Below are 21,284 nucleotides of genomic sequence, written 5' to 3' on the forward strand. Positions count from 1 at the left end.
GACATGCTGCCATGGGATCGAATATCCTGATGTCGAAGAACGCCCTCTGCCCACGTGTCCAGAAACCTCGAGCACTGACATCCACTCTTGCATCTACTACTACTACTACTACTACTACCAGTACTACTACTACTAGTACTACTACTACTACTACTAGCCTACGATTACTACTACTACTAGTTCTACCACTATCCCATGCTGAACATAGTTCTGACTCGCTTCACAATGTACATATTACAACAACACTCACTACGTTCAGTAATATGGCGACGTTTCTGATTCCCTCGCTGCTGATGTCCACCATTTTTCTGAGTAACAAAATTAGCTATAAGGGGAAGGATATCACATGCAATCCATTTTACATCATATGTCGAGAAGGTACTTTTGCGTTCGCTGGCTGAGGGAGTCCTTATATTAATTTTGCTCATTAGTAATTGACATTTTACTCATATATGATACCCTGATGTAGACTCTAAAGCCCTACTCTCGTCGGTTATGGAAGCTCCCTAAAACCTTTTCCTCAACGATTCATTTTATTTTTTTTATTACAGCTAACTTTATTCTTCTGTTTTACATAAGTCCTTCGAACATGGCCGTATTCTGCATCTGCATACGAGTAAATAACATACAAAAAGGATACTAACAAGACATATCAAGGAATAAGTCGCTAATGGATAAGTGTTAAGAATCTTTCTTACCTACGGAAATACGAGCCTAAGGGTTTTGTTCAGCAGTTTTTGCCCCTCCTTCCCTCAACACCAACTTGTCACTGATTTTCACCTTTTCACGGATGTACACAAAAACCGGGATATTTGTAAGAAAAACATAACCGTCATATACTCTGCAAGGCAAAGAGCTCAGTAATGATCTATCACATTTTTTTTTTTTATGCGAGGAAGAAGGAACCAAAGGCCATGAGCCTGCAATAAGAGTTCCCTCCAAGAGAAAAACAAAATACAAGAGAGAGCCAAATTCAAGATCCTTTCATTTCGAGATGCCTGGACACTGCGTTTGAAAGACTGGAGATCATAGGCAGCAGGAAATACAGACAGAGGGAGACAGTTCCAGAGTTAACTTGTTGCATAAATGAAGGACTGGGAGTAACGATTAACTCTTGCATTAGAGAGTTGGACAGAAAAGGGATGAGAGTTTGCTGCTAGACGGGTGCTACGCGCCCGTCGTAGAGGTGGAGGAATGCATGCAGACAGTTCAGAGGAGCAGTGACCATTAAAGTAGCGATAGAAAAGAGATAAAGATGCAACAGTGCGGCGAAGCGACAGAGGTTGAAGGGAGTCAGTAAGAGGAGGAGAGTTAATGAGACGAAAAGCCTTTGACTCCACCCTATTGAGAAGAGCTGTGTGTGGGGAGCCTCCCCACACATGAGAGTTGTACTCCACACAGGGGCGGATAAAACCTCTGTATAGAGTCAACAATTGTGCAGGGGTAAAGAAAGAGCGGACTCGGCTTAGCACACCCAATCTCTTGGAAGCAGATTTTACAAGAGATGTAATATGATCTTTCCAAGATAAGTCCCGAGTAAATGAAACCCCAAGCATGTTCAAGGATGATGCAGGATTAAGCTGAATATTATTAAACATTAGTGGGTATACCTGTGGAAGATTTTGACGGGTTGATAGGTGTAAGAACTGAGTCTTTGCTGCATTAAAAACAACCATATTATTTTTACCCCAGTCAGAGATACGAGCCAAGTCAGACATTAGGTGTGCCATAGCCTCATCCCTTGTTTGTTGAAATAACTGCTGAGATGGGCGTTGCGGGAACCGAATGGAAAGGTGAAGGATGGAGTCATCAGCGTATGAGTGGATAGGGTTAGATGTACAGCGTAGAAGGTCATTGACGAATAGAAGGAAGAGAGTTGGTGATAGGACAGAGCCCTGAGGAACACCACTGTTGATAGATCTAGGAGAAGAACCAAAGTGTCTTCTGTGATAAACATCCATCATGCAAGACACATTCTCAACTGTTCCATTCCTTTCGGATGTGACGCAGCTCATCCATGCATGATGGTAAGGTCTTTAGTCGCCTCTTGATACTTCGAACCGTTGCGCAGAACACATGACCATCAAAGCTATTAGCGTTACAGACCACTAAAATCACGCAGGAAGTACAGTAATAAGGCTTTGTCATCTAGTGCATTCCTCTCCCACGCTAGTACGTATGATCCTTGAAGACAGGCGTGTGGTGAGGTATGAGTGAAGTTATTTATTGCCAGACGTGATGTACGTCAAGACCACGCCCGCACCCGGCACAGTACAGTACCACCCTTTGGCCTTCATATCAGCAGCTCCTCACCAAATCTCACAGTCCCTATTTACATGTTCCGTTGGTTTCGTGACTCCGTAGCACAAACACATACCCTGTAACAGCTTAAGTATGCATATCTTATTTACGAATAACTAATAACAACCAAAGCCTGGATGCAGCCCCCTAAATTCGTCGTTTCCAAACAAAGCACTGGAGGTTCCCCTAAAGCTGAATAAAATCAACTGGCGGTAGGAAGAACAAAATGTAAAGTATATCGTTTTACTGGACTGATCAGGGGAACTTCTTTAAAACTCTTCGCCACAAGATGGCTCCCGTAAAAGGCATAAAATCGTCTTGCGGTAGGAAGCACTGGAGAAAACGTCATCGCACTGAAGGGATGAAAAGAGGTTCAGTGCAGTATAATATTCTTGAAAGCTAGAGCGTCAGGGAAACTAGTTTTATGTCCCATTTCAGTAGGTGCTTTGATGATAGTTTCTTCCGTATTTCTTTTTTTTTTTCCCCTATTTGTGATTCCTACCCTCCCGGTCTACAGAATAATAATGGGAGGTAAGTCATGGATGATGATGATGATGAAAATGATGACGATGATGACTTCAAATCGGATGATGATGATGATGATGATGATGGTGATACTGATGATGATGATATGATGGTGCTTATAACTGTCAGTGAACTTTTTAAAGGCAATTTTATGCTTTATTAATCATGCATGAAAAATAGATGAGAAAAGGCTGACGTATGTTCCTTAGTCCGTCAGCAGCCCAACTTGACCCAGGTCTGGCACGTGGGGCACCGCCTGTCGCAGGTCATCCACGGTGCAGCAGTAGGTGAAGCCGTGCGCCAGGTCGTTGATGTCAAAGTCGATCCAGGTAAGTTGGTCGCAGAGGTCTGAGCAAAGGGGGACTGGAGGCGAGGTGATATGAGGGTTGTTGACTCCTACGATGGCGGCGGCGCGACCAGTGCTCTCCTCGTGTACCACCTGACGGAGAATCAGAGGAATGAAACACACACACACACACACACACACACACACACACACACACACACACACACACACACACACACACACACACACACACACACACACACACACACACGCGCGCACACACACACACACACACACACACACACACACACACACACACACACACACACACACACACACACACACACACACACACACTCGGGCACCGTACACGGTTACCTACACGCAACCGCTCTTACGTCAAAAGTAGTCTGACTGATTTCTTACAATATACTTTATGTAAGTATTGTCATGCTGCTGATTAATATTTGAAATTCATAGATCTAATTAGATTTTTTACAGCTTGATTCGCATTCTCTCCCTCTCTGTCTGTCTGTCTGTCTGTCTGTCTCTGTCTCTGTCTGTCTGTCTGTCTGTCTGTCTGTCTGTCTCTAATATATAAACCCATACCTTCCACATGATGGCCGGGGCGGGAACAACAGCCTTGCCCTCCGTCAGTCCCAGGTAAATGTCCACAATGTTGTTGTTGATGTCCAGGAGCTGCAGGATGTCCCACCCCCCGTTGTACACCCGCAGGTCGCCGTTGTGTGCCTCCGCCAGGTCCCGGGTCGCGTATTCCAGGTGCTGCCAGAGTGAAGAAGGATGTTTTGGGAGAGTGAAAGCGGTTTTGGATGAGTGAATACAGTTTGGGAAGAGTGAAGCAGTTTTTGGAGAGTGAAAGCAATTTTTGGAGGAGCGAAAGAAGTTTGGAAGAAGATGAAGCAAGTTTTGAAGAGTGAAAGCAGTTTTGGAGGAATGGAAGCAGTTATGGAAGAGTGAAAACAGTTTGAGAGAAGTTGAAGCAATCTGAGAAGAGTAAAAACAGTTTTGGGAAGTGTGAAAACCGTTTCGGAGGAGTGCTGGCAGTTCTGGGAGAGTAAATGCAGTCTTGGGAGAGTGAAAGCAGTTTTGGGAGAGTGAAAGCAGTTTTGGGAGAGTGAAAGCAGTTTTGGGAGAGTGAAAGCAGTTTTGGAAGAGTGAAAGCAGTTTTGGAGGAGTGAAAGCAATTTTGGGAGAGTGCAAGCAGATTTGGAAGAGTGAGAGCAGTTTTGCGAATGAAAGCTGTTTTGGAAGAGTGAAATCAGTTTTGGGAGAGTGACAGCAGTTTTTGAGGAGTGAAAGCAATTTTGGAGGAGTGAGGCAGTTTGGGAAGAGTGAAAACAATTCTCTAGCAGTGAAAACAGTTTTAGGAGAGCGAAACCAGTTTTTGAAAGCGTCAGGAGTTTGCAAAGGGTACGGTCGGGAACAAAAGTTCGCCTAATATTTCACCTGTTCTTCTCCCCAGTTTCCACCGGTGGCAAATATTCCTAAGCTGAGAGAGGCTTGGCATGTAGCTCTACCCATTGAGGATAGTCTTTAAATATTTTTTGTAAGGGAGTAGAGGGACAAACATGCCCCGAGTGTGAAATTGACGTGCTGGAATAAAGGCCTAACATTCGTCTGCGATTGTAGACCCACAAGCTACTGCCATTAGCCTTAGCCAGGGTTTTGGGTCTGTTGCAAGAATGAAAGAAATCTGGAAAGTGTTAGGGGTGCACAATGGGGTACACTTGCCTACACATCTTGCTGGTATAGTGAGTGTTTTCAGGTCACGCTCTACGTGAAACTAAAAATATGCTGTAATCTCACGAGCCCGAAACATTGTCTCTTTTTCGTGTGAGAGGGCATGGATGTCAGTGTGTGGAGAAGCAAGGCTGAGAAACCAAGAAATGAAGGGATGGGAGAGGAATAAGATGATACGAATTAAACATTTTCTAACGAAACGGAGATATAAGTAATTATTGCATATTAGAGGGTTGTTTCTGTACTTGGGCTGCGTGTGTGACTCACTCTAGGCGTATGTGAGGTATTAACCGTTTATAGGGGTGGAGATTTCTTTCAGCTGAATCGATTCATGTGGCACAGCCTTGATAAAATACCTAAGTGCGAACCTACATTCAAAAGGGTTAACTGCGATAGGGTCGAGTAAAGTTTACTCATTACAGCTTTAATAATTTCTCTTTGCTCTCCATTAGACGGTGAAGGTGTGGTGAGGCGATAAAGTTATGACTTCAAGAGAAGAGGGGGAGGGGGAAGTGGGGTGACAACACCCCACCTGTACTGACAGTATCCCTTGATATGTGACTGAAGAATCTATTAACTTTATCGATATCTATGTGTGTGTGTGTGTGTGTGTGTGTGTAAAAATGTATACTGTATATATATATATATATATATATATATATATATATATATATATATATGGGGAGGACAAGAGACATGGAAAGATTCTACACACATCTTTCCTTCTCCTTCTTGCAATAACAGATATATTTGCAACAGGGAACTTGATCTGCATTCTTGTTTAACTGGGAGACTTTCTAGCACCTGTTCTTTAATGATTTGCATTCCACACTACACCTTAATTTTGTCTTATATGTTTTTGGTTACTTTTAATGGGAATCTAGACGGTACTTCTGCAAACATCTAAGACTTCATTGTAACTCTTCTTTATCGGTGCAATTTGCATATCATATCTTATAACGTATCTGTTTATGAGTCAGTGTCTCTAGCCTCCAGTTAGCTTTGTTCAAGACCTGCCGCTGCGGTAGTAGTAGGTGGCGTCATTGCTGCTCCTTTCCACAGAGTCCTTTTGCTAACGAAGTATATTGGATACAAGGAGAGCAAGAAACATGACTGATTTTGCATCCTCCATCTCTTCATCATGCTGCAGAGTCTCACGCCCTACCTTCCAGTTGCCGTTGTTGAAGCCCTGCCACTGCGGGAGGGCGTCGATATAGTAGTAGGTGGCCTCCTGTTCCACCTCCGTCACAAAATCTGCCACGGGGGATAGGTGGCCCTTGGCGAGGTACAGCTGCTGCCCTGGGTCGATGATGGTGGCGGCTAGGTCTTGTGTAGAGTCGGTGAGTGATTAACCAGTTTAGCAACGAAGATACATTATTACTGTTTTTTCGTTATTCATACAGACGACTTAGTACAGTGATGGATAGTATATCGTCCGCAAGTGGTTACCGAAGGCTTCACTGTTCCTCCAGCCTCAGTAATCACTCAGAGCTTATATAAATTCATCTAGAGCTCTTGTTATGAAACGGAAAGCACGTCACTGCATCGTATATAGCTAAATCACATACAGTATAGCTTGTTACTCTAGTGGTTCCTTATATTACACGACCGTATTCTTAGGAGCAATGTCTCTGAACCCCTTTAGGCCGGGGACGTGCTTTGTGCTTCTCATTCCGGCTAACACAAGACGATTTTGTTCAGCTTAGAGACCTCTCGGGTTGAATAAAATAGAACCTATATCGCAAAGAGAAAACCAGGCCTAAAGATTTGACGATTACTTGATTGCATATGACTCAGGGAACGCTCATCTGGTCACTATCGTCACTGCCTCGGTTCCGTAGAATGGATATAGGCTGCTCACATAATCCTCCGCATTAGTCAACATGTCCGTCAGTCCGCACCCTTTCATCTACCATCCGAATCTCATGGAACGTTACCGAGAAATTTACGAATAATTATGAACATACCGTGTTGCTTAGATCACCAGGTTATCAGCAAGAAAAGAAATTGCCTTAGCCAAATAGAAATTGCTGCTCGAAGGTGTGAATTTAAGGAAAAGTTGGCAACAGGTAAAATTTTGAACCTGTTTAACACCTTTCCGATTTCAGTTTTAACCATGTCGATGAAGAGATGCTCATGGATATTATATTTAGGTTAACATCGGAGGATATTGTTCAGGTGAGGGAAAACCTAGCTGTCAAAGGCCTCACGAAATCTACCTTGACTAACCCTTTCAACCATTTCTACGCCACGGGTACACCTAAGAAGTATATTTAAGCTAATTACAGACGATTTGGTGTAGTTGAGTGAAATCCCGGTCATCAGAGGGTTGAGAACACAGCTGACTGACACACCCACAAGGAGAAAAAGGTGTGTGGTGATAAACTTGGCAGGGTGTCGTCATCGCGCAACCATCAACTTTTGTCGCCTGTATCACGCCATCATCTTTATCGTGTCATCTCAGTCACCACTCAGTCACCTTTATCACGTTATGAGTCTTATCGTTCCATCACCCTCACAATACTGTCATCATATCATCACATTCATCACCCCATCACAACCATACAGACACATCATATCGTCCCTTTCATCATAACCTTCATCTTCTTTACGCCATCGACATCACCATACTATCACCTTCACCATACCATCAACTCCATGATAACATAACTTTTATCATGGCATTAGTCTTTAGTTACGTTCATCATGCCATAACACAGGATAGAAAATAGTAGAACATCTGAGTGGAGAATTTCTAGAATGAAGAAAAGACTGAAGAAGTGTTTTATAAATTTGTTATGATTATGGGCATCCTTGTAAAATAGCTTCATTAATGCAATTTTCACCAGCTTTTACGAATCAAAATCAGTGTGTAGGTGAGTATCAATGGCGAGTCAGCTGTATCCAGTGCCTATGTGTCAGTCTTGCCTGTCTCTCTCTCTCTCTCTCTCTCTCACACACACACACACACACACACACACACACACAGGCACACGTGTATAAGTATAACAAGAAATACGAAGATGTAGTCATATGTGTGTACCCAGTAACATATACAGGTGGATGGCCAGGCTTGTGTCACCAGTAATATACACATGTACAAAGTCATATGTGTGTAACTAAAATAAACATTAAAAAAAACTGTGCAGTCAAGAATATGTTCCAAGCCATGTGTGCCTAACTTCTAATATGCAAATGTTCAGCCATATCTGTATCACCAAAAATATACAGATGTTCAGAATCAGATGTGTGTAACAAATCATAGCTTACATGAGAGACTTTACATTTGTATCTAACATCATACAAGTGCACAGAGCCATTCATATGCAAAAAATGATTACACTGGCCTTTGAGAGCACCTAGGCAAAGAGTGATGAGACATTTTCGACTACTTAAGCGTTTGGTAGTGACCCTGAACTTTTTTTTCTTGTTACAGGCAAACGATTTTATTCAGCTTTGGAGAGATCTTTCGTAATAGATGGGCTATACCTGTTTCGCCTTAACTTTGCTCAGATTTTCATTCTTTTGCAGCTTATTTACTTAGCTCAGTGGCAGATAAAGACAGTGCTACGGCTCTGCATCCATCCCATCACACTTCTTCGTGACTAGCATCATATTCTTGTATTAATCCTTTACCACAACTGAGCATTCAAGGAGGAGAGATGGCAATTTTAGGCCACGTTAGAGTAAAAGGAATATAGATCCCTAACAGTAATCAAGACATTTAACCTAACACAGTGAATAATGAGTGGCTTAGTTAGGGAGTGAATGGGACGCGTGTTGGCACAGGTGATGATGGGTTTGATGTCGCCAATGGGAAAGTGTGGGCATTAAGGGTTGGCACGGAGGTTGGCGCAAATAGTTGGCAAACACGAAATATTCCGCTACGTGTTAATAATTTCTGTCCGAGAATGTCTTTTTCATAATTTTTTCAATATTTCAGATGTTTTCGTTCACGTTAGGAGAAAGTGTTCGAACTGAGGGGTTAGATAAAGCCTTCATTAACCCCTTTATGTGTCTGATGGTCTCAAGGGCTGGATAGAATGGTCTGAAAATAGCAATAATTAAACAGAGAATATTACAGAAAACATAATAAAAGAGGTACAAGGTAGGGTAGTGGATGTTGGAGTGGCCCTGGTGAGAGAGGATAGTGTTTGGAAACTCCCTGTACTGTTGTTTGCAGATGATACTGTGTTGTTGAGTGAAGACGAAGGGGAGCTGCAAGGCTTGGTGGATGAGTTTGAGAGAGTGTGTAAGAAACGGAATCTAAAGGTGAATGTAGGGAAGAGTAAAGTGATGGTCTTTGAGAGAGGCGAAGTTAATGAATGTACAGCGAGGTTGGATGGTGAGGAATTGGAAAATGTGAGTACGTTTAAGTACTTGGGTAGTGTGATGAGTAAGGATGGAGGTTTGGAGGGTGAAGTGCTTGAAAGGGTACAGCAGGGAAGAAAGGTTGCTGGTTCTTTGAAAGCAATGATAAGAAACAGGGAAGTGAGCATGGAAGTGAAAAAGTTACTACATGACAGTATTGTGATACCAACTCTAATGTACGGAAGTGAAGCTTGGACATTGTTGGAAGGACACAAGTCAAGAGTGAGAGCAGTGGAAATTAGTTATTTAAGAGGAGCCTGTGGAGTCACGTGGAGAGACAGGCTGACGAATGAGGATATAAAGGAGCGTTGTGGTGTGGATGTGGATGTGATAGGAAGCGTTATGAGGAACACACTGAGGTGGTTTGGCCATGTGGAGAGGATGGAGGGTGAAAGACTGACGAAGAGAGTGTATGTGAGTGAGGTGGAGGGGGGAAGAGGGAGGGGGAGGCCAAGGATGAGATGGAGGGATGGGGTGGAGAGGTATATGAGAGAGGGGGGTGTGAGTTGGGAGCAGGGCAGTGAAATGGCGGGGGACAGGGCGACTTGGAGGCGATTTGTTTGTGGCCACCCCAAACGGGATTGAGGCGTCTGGCAATAGATAGATAGATAGATTAAGCAGCGGAATGAATGGGTTATGGAATTAGCCTCTCAAATCCGATGATCTATATTTACTTTATTCTCACTGCTTTCAGACCATTTTATTCTCACTGCTCTCAGACGATTTTATTCAACTGAGAGAGAGAGAGAGAGAGAGAGAGAGAGAGAGAGAGAGAGAGAGAGAGAGAGAATCAGGTTGTCAAATGGTTAATGACGATTCTCTAACCTCTTCACTACAAATGGCCTTTCCACAGCTTAAGAAAATCGTCCGGAGGCAGCAAAAATAATAAAAAGGGTCACCAAATTAAGGGGCCATTCCATGAAGTTTTCTGAAACATTAATAATCTGTGTTAGTCTGTGCTGTGTTGGATGGATTTTCTTCACTCGCTCAATACGGTGATTTTTTTATTTTTTTGTTTCGGCTGTCTCCATACGAGTTTATTTAGTTTAAGAGATGCATTTTGGACTGGATGGGTTAATAATACAGCCTTAATCAGCTCATCATACTTAAGTTTACAGAATTGTTTAATAAAATCTTCTGGTGGTAAAGTGATTAAAGTGGGAAAAAACACCCCCGTACTGAAGTAGCTAACACCTGTCCTGCGAGTACGATTTATCAGTCTTTATGTTCGTAAATGTAAGATAATATTATTCAGCCTAAGATGACGGGAGCAAACTTGAAAATTTCGGGTCTGATCACCAAAGAGAAATTGTTAAGAGAGACACCGGAGGGACGAAAAGTAGACATTCCATTCCTTTCTACATCATTCAGTTTTCCCTAATGAAATACCGTAGTTACCATTCACCTTTGAAGTACACCACAATTGTAATAACCCGTACGATATTAAGCCTCTTTAAGAACTTTGCCTTTGATTTCACCTCTTTTTCCCTGTCAACACTGCCCTTATCCTAATTTCTCTTACAGAATTTTTCCTTAAACATTTATCTGTGGGAAAAGGAAGTTGGTTTCGCTGCTAAATAAACTCCTTCGCATTACACTCCCCCAGTCTTAAGGTACATCTGTTGCCTGGGAAAACATTAAGCAAAAATATGTTGAACTATTTATCTACTATGGATTTCCCTCTGCAAAACAAAATCGTCTGATGCTAGTCAGAACAATCCCTTATATGCATCCGTTGTCTGGGAATGTTTTATGTCTTATTCCACGTCGTCATGCTGGATATTAACCTTCTCTTTCCAATTTTATCATTCGCTCCTCTCAGCTCTGCGATTTTCGTTGTTTTGCGGAGTATTTCCAGCAGCTCAGTGGCAGAACTGGATAACACTTTGGCCCCTCATCCAGTCCATAGTTCTTCTTTATGGCTAACTTCATATTCTAGTATTCGTCTCTTGCAGCTTATCGTTCAATGTTAATTTTAGGCCAGGTTGAGGTAAATAAATTGATTCTAAAACTCACAGGATCGCCCAGCAGGTTCTCCATCAACGCCAGCTGCGAGGCCTGCGTGTAGATGGTGCTCATGGAAACAGTAAAGAACCCAGTGGACTGCTTGTGGGATGCCGAGGCCCCTGAGTCCTTGGCGGCGATGTGGGCCCCGCGGAGGATGTGGTCCGTGTACAGGGTCGTTTCGTTGGTGGGTTCGAAACAGACACGGATCTTTGGACAGAGAGGGTTAGAGAGAGATGCAGGTTAGAGAAGGGGTGGAGGAAGATGCGGGTGAGATATTTTCAGAGGCGGACGCTAAATATGCATTAAGTAACATTTTAAACTATTGCTATTTGGGTGAGTCCTAAATATATATCGTGATGCTTTAGCCTCTTCGGCCCGAGGATATCATCATTTTGCTGTTCTTCCTGTTACCAGACGATTTTATTAAAGTTCAGGAAAGATGTCTCCTTTTGATATGGTGGGAAACTGTCTACATTAATCCGTTAAGCTACATAAAATAATCTAATGACAGCAGGAATAACATGAAAAATACGTACCCGGGGTGAAGATACTAAAAGCCATAATTCACCTTAACCTTTAAAAGACGTGAACCAATATAACTATAATTCCCTTGTCGCTATCAATAGATTTCATTGAGATTTGGAGTTGTTCTCGACTTGAAGAATACTAATATTCTTACAAGGACGTCCCTTTTAAGTTGTTCTGGTTAAGAAATAAGGCACCTCGTGGACTAATGGTGTTAATACAAATATACAAAATGATTCATTGTGCTTTGTTCACATTATTGCATCACATCAGGCTAGACTGAAGTTGCTAGTCATCTGATGTGGTTGTGTTTCCTGTACCCTCTAATGTACTGCAAGTGTACTGTATGATCCAAAATCATGAAATCCCCCTGGTTGGGAGTAAGTCTAAATCAGGGTTTAAGTAATGTTGCAATGAGCAACTACGACGATTTAGTTCATATTCCACAATCAAAACTCAGTCAAAGCACACAAGGAAAATGTGGAAATTTATAGCACTCTTCGACTTGATATGTACAGTACCAGGGAAGTTCCTAGCATTTGGATAGCGGGTGTACTGGTATTTCTAATCTGAACCTAATGAAAAGCAAGCAGCCCCTAAATATAGAAGTATGTCTGTGGCGTGGAGGCGAGAATATTATGCTTATAATGCTCACGGTGCGAGGTGTTCTGTTCACAGATTTCTCAGTTTTATGCTTTCCTTTATGTATTTCTGAAGACTATCTTCTTCTGTTAGTGGGAAGTGACGGTAATGAAAGTGATAATGGTGATAATGATGAAACTAATAATAATAATAAAAACGATAATGATAAGAATGATGATGATGATAATGATAACATGCTAATGCCGATGGTGGTAATAACAAGAACGATGAAGATGATAATAATGATGATGATGAGTACGAGACATCTTCCCAACAACACACCAGTTCGTAGAAGCTGTCAGGGCCATACACCTCAAAGCCGATACTGTGCCTTTCCCCTATATCCCCGTCCCCACAGGTCCCCAGGCTGCGGTGTATGGTCTCCTCCGCCTCCTTGGTGCAACCCAGGCTAAACAGGTCCGATGCCTGCAAAAGGGAATGTCAACAGTAAGAGAGAAATAGTTATTATTTTTTTTGCCTTAACGTGGCCCAGGTTTTCGTCCCTTTGTAGCTTATTTCCAGTACTACAAGTCTTTCACCTTAACTTGGCTTAGGCTTTTGTCCACTGGCCACTATTTCATGTACTATAGGACATTCACAGCAACTTGACACATTAGTCCTTTTTGCAACTAATTTCATCTATTATAGGTCTTGTCTTAGCTTGGTTCTAGTTCTCGTTATTTTGCAGCTTATATCACGTCCTATAGATCCATCACCATAACTTGGCCCAATTTTCATCGTTTTGCAGCTTATTTGACACAGCTCAGTGTTAAAAGGGACAGTACTACCTCATCATATTTTTTCCATAGCACTTCTTCGTGACTATCATCATTTTCTATCGCTAAACTATTGTAACAAATCAGCATTCAAGATGAAGAGATGGGAATTCTAGGCCAGGCTAGAGTAACAAGAGTATTATACGGAAGAATATTCTGTGCGTTGCTGTAAGAGGTATCATCGCTCAGTCACTCAACATTTAACCTCCACACTCAGCTGCCGTGTATGTTAAATTGTTCTTGCTACATTCAGACCGTTTTATTCAGATTATGGAAATTAACCTGTTTGTAAAAGGGGTCAGTGGAAATTGTTTTTAACCTCGTCGCCACAAAAATGGTTACTCCTAATTAACAAAATCGTCTGGAGGTAACAAGGCTAAAAAAAAAAAAAAAATCAGATTCATGTGCTAAAGCAAGTCTTAAGTAGTTTTGTTGTCCAAAGTGACATCTGGTCTTAGAATTTTGGTTGATTTTCTGTGCGGTTCTGTACTCAGTGAACCGTTTATGATTTTATATATCGTTACTCTTCTCTACCATAGTACCAACACAAAATGCAACTCACAAGCAGTGAACATTGCAATCCAGCCCTCTGTCGCAACACATTCACACACCTCATCCACCGCATTATCATAACACTGATACTCCTCCAACATAACCTCAAGGAAAAAACCTCTGGGAGTGATCGATTGAAGTGGCCTATTTCCCGCGGTCCGGGTTCACGTTCAGGTGAGCTGGGGCTACAACAACAACGAACAAACAAAAACAATGCGTTGTCTATGCCTTTCTTCGCCGTCTACATCATACTGTTCACTCGTTATGACATTTTATGTAGAAATTACTGTTAACATTTCCATATCTTCTGGGTTGTCTACTGATATGTTTAGCAGTGTTATCTATGCTTCAGTTGTCTTTTCCTTTGTGTGTTATTTTCGTTCAGCGTAAAGAAAAAATATCGTGTTCTTTAGCGCGGGAATCTAATTTTGATTCTGTTGTTATTACGTTAAGATTGTTCTGTTCACTCTGGCGGAGATGTTTTTGGGGAAAAGGGGGGAGTTAGATACAGCCTTCATTAAAACCTTTCCCCACACACGATCTCCTTTAGCTAAAAATAAATAACCTTAAGGCAACAAAGCTAAAATGAAAATCACGTGATCGGATGGAAGGGAATAAAATAGAGATCGTCAAGGTGCAATCAAACCCAAATTTTCTGACGTCCACGATACCCCTGATGAGAGAAAAGCGTCTCGCCCATTTCTTATTAGCTTCTTAACGCATTTTGTAACGTGGCAAACAGACTGATCACATCTTGGTTAGTGATGGCAAAATTTCCGTACTATAAATGACTTTCCGTTGATTGCAAATTGTTCCGTACGATAAATAACCTTCAGACACATGGGGCAGCTATACATCATCGTCCTCGTAGTTTTAACCTGCCCAATAAAAAAAAAGATGAATTATTTTAGGCGTATTCTTTCTCTCTGCACCGCATTCTTGATCTTTGAAATTATTATTATTATTTTTTTTTGTAAGGTTTGGTGATGGCTAGATCTATCCCCTACATTTAATGATGATAAGAAGGATAATAATAATAATAATAATAATAATAATAATAATAATAATAATAATAATAATAATAATAGTAATAATAATAATGATGATGATGATGATGATGATGATGATGATGATGATGATGATGATCATCATCATCATCATCATCATCATCATCATCAACATAGTAATAATAGTAAGATAAAAAGTACTAATATTAATGATAATTATAAAAACAACTACTTATTCCATGACTGGATAGAATAGCGGGGTAGTAACAAGAATAAAATATAAAAAAGACGTCATCGTAGTGAAGCGGTTGAAAATACGACCGTAAGACTCACCACTCCGTGCAGGTCGAGAGTTTGGCCTCCGACACACTTGGCCTCGACCACCGCCAGACCAAGGTTGACCAGCTCTGATCCAGGGCACGCCAGGATTATATGGGTGCCGCTCTCCACTCTGGGAGATGTGTTTTAATGTGACAGCATTAGATAGCACTGACCCCACCCAATATGGCTATCTGTCTATCCATCTATCTATCTATCTATCTATCTATCTGTCTTTCTGTTTCTGAATATGTATCTGTCTGTCTATCTGCCTTTCTCTGTTTTTCTGTTTATCTGTGCCAAACACGCCAACCCGACGCTCTGGGAGACGTGTAGTAATGCATCACAACTCTGGATACCACAGACTTCATCCATGCTTATATCCGTTTATCAGCCCAGTTATCTGTCTTTTTTTTTTTTTTTATCTTTCTGTTTATCTATACGGAGCATCCGAAGTGCCAGTCTAGAGATTTTTTTTTTTTAATTGGTCGTATAACACCACCAGGGGCGTAGGACAATCGCTTTCTCATAAATGGTCTGGATTATGGTAGCCTCGTTTTGTGTCTCTACATCTTAAGGGAGTTGATTTGGTGCTGACGGAGGCAGTATCTTTATAACCGATAATGAGATAGGAAAGACTAGCTCCGAAGTTTTTTACGATTATTTCTGAAACAGATGAAGAAGATGAAACTATGTCTGATCTTCCTATGCCTTTGCTAAGTAGGCCCACACTCTGTAATGTGGGACGTAGGCTGATCAAGTTTTCATGTCCATAAGCTTTCTAGTGAGTGATATGCTTTATCCATGTTTATCTGATTATTTTCATTTGCATGGTTATCTGATATATGTTGTACCTGTATGTTTATATCTATCTATTGCCAGACGCCTCAATCCCGTTTGGGGTGGCCACAAACAAATCGCCTCCAAGTCGCCCTGTCCCCCGCCATTTCACTGCCCTGCTCCCAACTCACACACCCCTCTCTCATATACCTCTCCACCCCATCCCTCCATCTCATCCTCGGCCTCCCCCTCCCTCTTCCCCCCTCCACCTCACTCACATACACTCTCTTCGTCAGACTTTCACCCTCCATCCTCTCCACATGGCCAAACCACCTCAGTGTGTTCCTCATAACGCTTCCTATCACATCCACATCAACACCACAACGCTCCTTTATATCCTCATTCGTCAGCCTGTCTCTCCACGTGACTCCACAGGCTCCTCTTAAGTAACTCATTTCCACTGCTCTCACTCTTGACTTGTGTCCTTCCAACAACGTCCAAGCTTCACTTCCATACGTTAGAGTTGGTATCACAATACTGTCATGTAGTAACTTTTTCACTTCCGTGCTCACTTCCCTGTTTCTTATCACTGCTTTCAAAGAACCAGCAACCTTTCTTTCCTGCTGTACCCTTTCAAGCACTTCACCCTCCAAACCTCCATCCTTACTCATCACACTACCCAAGTACTTAAACGTACTCACATTTTCCAATTCCTTACCATCCAACCTCGCTGTACATTCACTGACTTCACCTCTCTCAAAGACCATCACTTTACTCTTCCCTACATTCACCTTTAGATTCCGTTTCTTACAGACTCTCTCAAACTCATCCACCAAGCCTTGCAGCTCCCCTTCGTCTTCACTCAACAACACAGTATCATCTGCAAACAACAGTACAGGGAGTTTCCAAATACTATCCTCTCTCACCAGGGCCACTCCAACATCCACTACCCTACCTTGTACCTCTTTTATTACCCCATCCATGTACAGATTGAACATCCATGGAGACATGACACATCCCTGTTTCAAACCAACTTTCAAAGAGAAAAATTCACTTAGTTCACCATCCACACGCACTGCAGCCTTCGCACCATCGTACATACTCTTCACAGCATTCATCAACTTCCCATCTACTCCATATATTCTTAACACTTTCCACAATCCTTGTCTATCCACCATGTCATATGCTTTCTCCAAATCCATGAAAGCCGCATACAACTTCTTTCCCTTCTCTAGAAAAACTTTTCCACTAAGATCTAAGAATGAATATCTGATCTACACAACCTCTTCCCTTCCTAAAACCTCCCTGTTCTTCTCCAACTAATTTCTCTGTTCTTTCTCTAACTCTGTCTATAAGTATCCTACCATACACTTTTCCTATTATACTAAGAAGACAAATGCCCCTATGATTACCACACACTTCTTTTTCCCCTTTTCCTTTGTACAAGGGAATAATTATACCTGACTTCCAATCCTCCGGGACTCTACCTTCTTCCCAGGCCAATCTGCACATCTTCGACATCCATTCTACTACAATCTCTCCCCCATGCTTCAGCATTTCACCACACACTCCATCAATTCCTGGGTCTTTCGCCGATTTAACTTTCTTCATTGCTTCCACAACTTCTATCCTACTGATTTCTTCCTGTCTTCTCACCTCCCTCCTTCTCCCAGCCATTCCCCAGCCACTTATACTCGCATTATTTCCATCCTCTACGTTCAACAATTCCTTAAAGTGTTCTCTCCATCTGCTCACTTTTTCTCCCTTCTCCACTAGTAATCTACCATTTTTATCTTTCACTCCCCTGCTAACTTCACTTCCACCCTGTCTTACTCTTTTCACCTCTCTCCAGAACATTTTCTTACAGTCCCTCCACTTTACACTCAAATTCCTTCCAAATTCCTCATTCTTACTCTCTCTTACTAATCTTTTCGCCTCTCTCTTTCTTTCTACATATAACTCTCTCTTCCGCCTCTCAACTTCTTCCACGCCCCTATTTCTCATCCATTCATTGTATGCTTTCTTCTTTTGTGCCACAGCCTGTTTCACCTCTTCAGTCCACCTCGCTGTTCCTTGCACCCCCCTCCGTCTTCTCTTCCTTCCACACACCACATCACATGCTGCACATATTTCTTCTGTAAATATCTTACACACACCTTCCACGTCTCCCATCTGCTCCAATTCATATTTGCCCAATCGTTCCTCCACTTCTCTCTTATACTCTGCCTTTTTCTCATCCTCTTGTAACCTTTCCACTCTCCTTGCAACTACTCCTTCCTCTCGTCTTTCCCTTCTTCTATTCCTCCATCTTACTTGCATTCTAATTCTGGCCAACACCAAGTAGTGGTCAGAAAGTCCACTCCCCCAACCTCTATACACTCTTGCATCCTTTACACATCTTCGCATCCTTTCATCCACACACACATAATCAATCATTGCCTTCCTTTCATTCAGTTCACCACCCACCCTTCTCATCACTCGCCATGTATACCTGTGGATCATTTTATGCCTGAAGAGGGTATTGGCTATCACCAACCCCCTCCCAGCACAAATGTCCACTGACGCACTCCCATTCTCATCTATCTCAGCAGGCACACCTCACTCACCAACTATTCCATCCACCTTCACATTCCCAACTTTACCATTCATATCACCAATCAAAAACACTCTCTCATTCCTTCCAAACTTTTCCATGCACACTTCTACATTTGTCCAGAACTCTTCTCTCACTCTTCTAGCACGATCTTGCGTTGGCGCATACACACACACAATCGCCCACATTTGTATTCCAACTTTCAACTTTACCCACACAATCCTTGACCCAACTGATCCATACTGTCTTATGCTCCTCTTCCATCTTTTACTCACAACTATACATACTCCTTCCTTTGCCCTCTCATTCTCACCTACTCCTGCACATATACCCCATCCATACTCCCATTCTCTCACACTTTCTCCTCCCCATTTTGTTTCAGTTATTCCACATACATGCACTTTCGCACCCTCAAGCACCTGGACAATCTCTCTCTCTTTTACCTCATCATTCGCTCCCCTTACATTCCAAGTTTATATGATTGTGCTTTATCCATAGTTTTTGTGTGTGTGTCTGCCTTATACATCCATCATTAGGCTCAGCATCCTACCTGACGATCCTCAAGTCCCCCTCCATCACTGGCAGGATCGGTTGCAAGTTGGCGTCAAACAAGAGTGGAGGGTATTCGGGGAAGTCCACATCCTTGTTCCACACACAGTCCTCACCTGTGGATGATAAGTATAAGATTAGGTGGGTGGATAAAGGTACACTCGCAAAATCAAGCCCTCTCATTTGACCTGTATGAACTCTATGCAGCAGCCGAGTGAAGCTTCAGACGCCATAAATCTTCCATTATCGCATCTACAAATGAGCTAACCTAATCTAAATTAACCAAACCTAACTTAACCCCACCTATCCCAGCTGACCCTAACCTAGCCTAGCCTAACATAATCTTAATGTAGATATGATTTATTGCAAACGGCCAGGAGCTGGAGAAGTAAGCCTTCATCACCCCTCCCAAAGTTCTGATTGAAGCACTTGAGACGGAAAAGAAAAGGAGAAACCTAACACAGATTTGGTCAAATGTGTCAGACAACATTAAGAAAGTAGACCTGATCATGGGCAAAATGTGAACTAGTAGTAGAAAAAACCCCAAGAACAAATGATCTTACACAGCACAGATGCCACCAGTAGGATGAGTACCAGTCCTACGCTCATGATTTCCACCCTGCACTTCATCCTGACTAGCACGCAGCTCCTCTCACTCTGCTCTCCCCCAAAACACACACAGCGGCGAACACACACACCCACCCAACACCCTCTTATCGTTTTGATAACAGAAGCCCCATTCGACCTAACACGTGAACCAAGAAAATATATATACCGTAATCTTTCTATCGCGTGAGTCAGTTGTAGTCTGCCTCTCTGTGTCTCCCACGTCCATAAGCACTTCAATGCAATGACGATTTTCTTTTTTTAATTAGTCTTCAACCAGACGATTCGATTCAGCGTAGGAGAGGAACCTTGTGTTGAAGGGCTGAATGCAAGCAGTCTTAGAAATGGTTGTTCTAAGCTTCATATAATCGTCTGGAGATAAAGAGAATTAACAGAAAAAAAGAGACGTCATTGTAGAAATTGGAATAATCAGCCTTCCTAAAGAGTTCCTAGCAATGATGTTGTCTACAGTTCATTGCCTAAATAATTGGTTTATTGGCATCATACATTGCTGAGAAATAGGGTTACTATGATGACAATGATGATGATGATGGTGGTGGTGGTAGTGGTGGTGGTGGTAGAGGTGGAAGTGGTGGTGGTGGTTGTGATGGTGGTAATGGTGGCGGTTGGTGGTGTTACTCGTCTGTACCTCTTCATTCTGGTGCATAAAATTAACCCTCATATGATGGGAAATATTCTGGTGGTCTATTCCAGTAAATGCCAGTCGATTTTATTCAGCTGAGAGTCGTACAGGAGACCCAGAGTGTTAATACTGAAACATGAACCCTCTCATAGCCGTGATAAATTCCTCATAGGAGCCTGAGAATATTAACAGACTAATATGGCTTGAAAAAATCCCCACTAAAGGAAAAAAATGCTGAGAAATAGAAATCTGTATGATGCATTGGTGGGAATGCAAGGATGGGAAGTTTTGATGGCTGCTCTGGAGATAAGGAAGATTGGGCAGGACTTTAAAATTCTCAGGTCCCTTTATGACTCACCCAGCTGAATAAAATCGTCTTGGGTTATCTGGAAAAGAATAGAGTTGGCCCGACTAGGAGAGGATTTATGGTAGCAGTATTTATTCTCTCAGGTGCTTGTGATTTACTCTTTGGTGGTATCGTCAGTATAATCGAAAAATCTTATCCATAGGTTTAAGGAAGGATGCTTTAGATCCCCCTAGTCAGAGAGATCCTTCTTCTGGTAAACTGTTATATGGACTGAAGTTAACGAGAATAAAGTATAAAAAGGGCGACTAATATTAGAGGTGTAATATGCAAAATAAATCACTAGGCAAAAGATGTGATGATGATGATGATGATGATGATGATGATTGTTACTATTACTACTACTACTACTGCTACTACTACTACTACTACTACTACAGTTATTTGCTATAGCTTAACCTCTCATGATGAAAGAATTAATAATGCCTTGATTTTTTAATGACACATGAGAGTATAAGTGAGGTGTAATATATAGCATAACTCGTTCAGATGATGATAATAAACGAATAGCTTAAAGGAGAATATCGATAATGAGTAAAATAAATCGCTAAAATAAAACGGAGCGTCCTTAGCCCCCGAGCATACATCCTGGGAACACATATGCCTGCTTCCCTAAAGATAACCGCTTGAGAGAGATAACAGAGATATGTCAAGGATATTAACCAATTTCTATCCCTA

General features: G+C 42.0%; 1 protein-coding gene across 1 annotated transcript; it reads right to left on the reverse strand.

Annotated features, from left to right (window-relative positions):
• Positions 1-3,031: 3,031 nt before the first annotated feature.
• Positions 3,032-19,602, reverse strand: LOC145414928 (salivary endonuclease-like). Its single transcript, XM_080284342.1, has 9 exons — positions 19,557-19,602; positions 18,995-19,109; positions 15,087-15,204; positions 12,701-12,844; positions 11,261-11,458; positions 7,917-7,992; positions 6,039-6,199; positions 3,722-3,895; positions 3,032-3,250 (listed from the first exon to the last, which is right to left on the reverse strand). The coding sequence occupies exons 1-9, from the start codon at positions 19,600-19,602 to the stop codon at positions 3,032-3,034; spliced, it is 1,251 nt and encodes a 416-aa protein (XP_080140468.1).
• Positions 19,603-21,284: the final 1,682 nt, after the last annotated feature.

Source organism: Coenobita brevimanus, chromosome 101 (assembly GCF_032717465.1).
Source record: "Coenobita brevimanus isolate Jiangsu-jjx chromosome 101, ASM3271746v2, whole genome shotgun sequence".
In the NCBI taxonomy this organism is placed as follows: domain Eukaryota; kingdom Metazoa; phylum Arthropoda; class Malacostraca; order Decapoda; family Coenobitidae; genus Coenobita; species Coenobita brevimanus.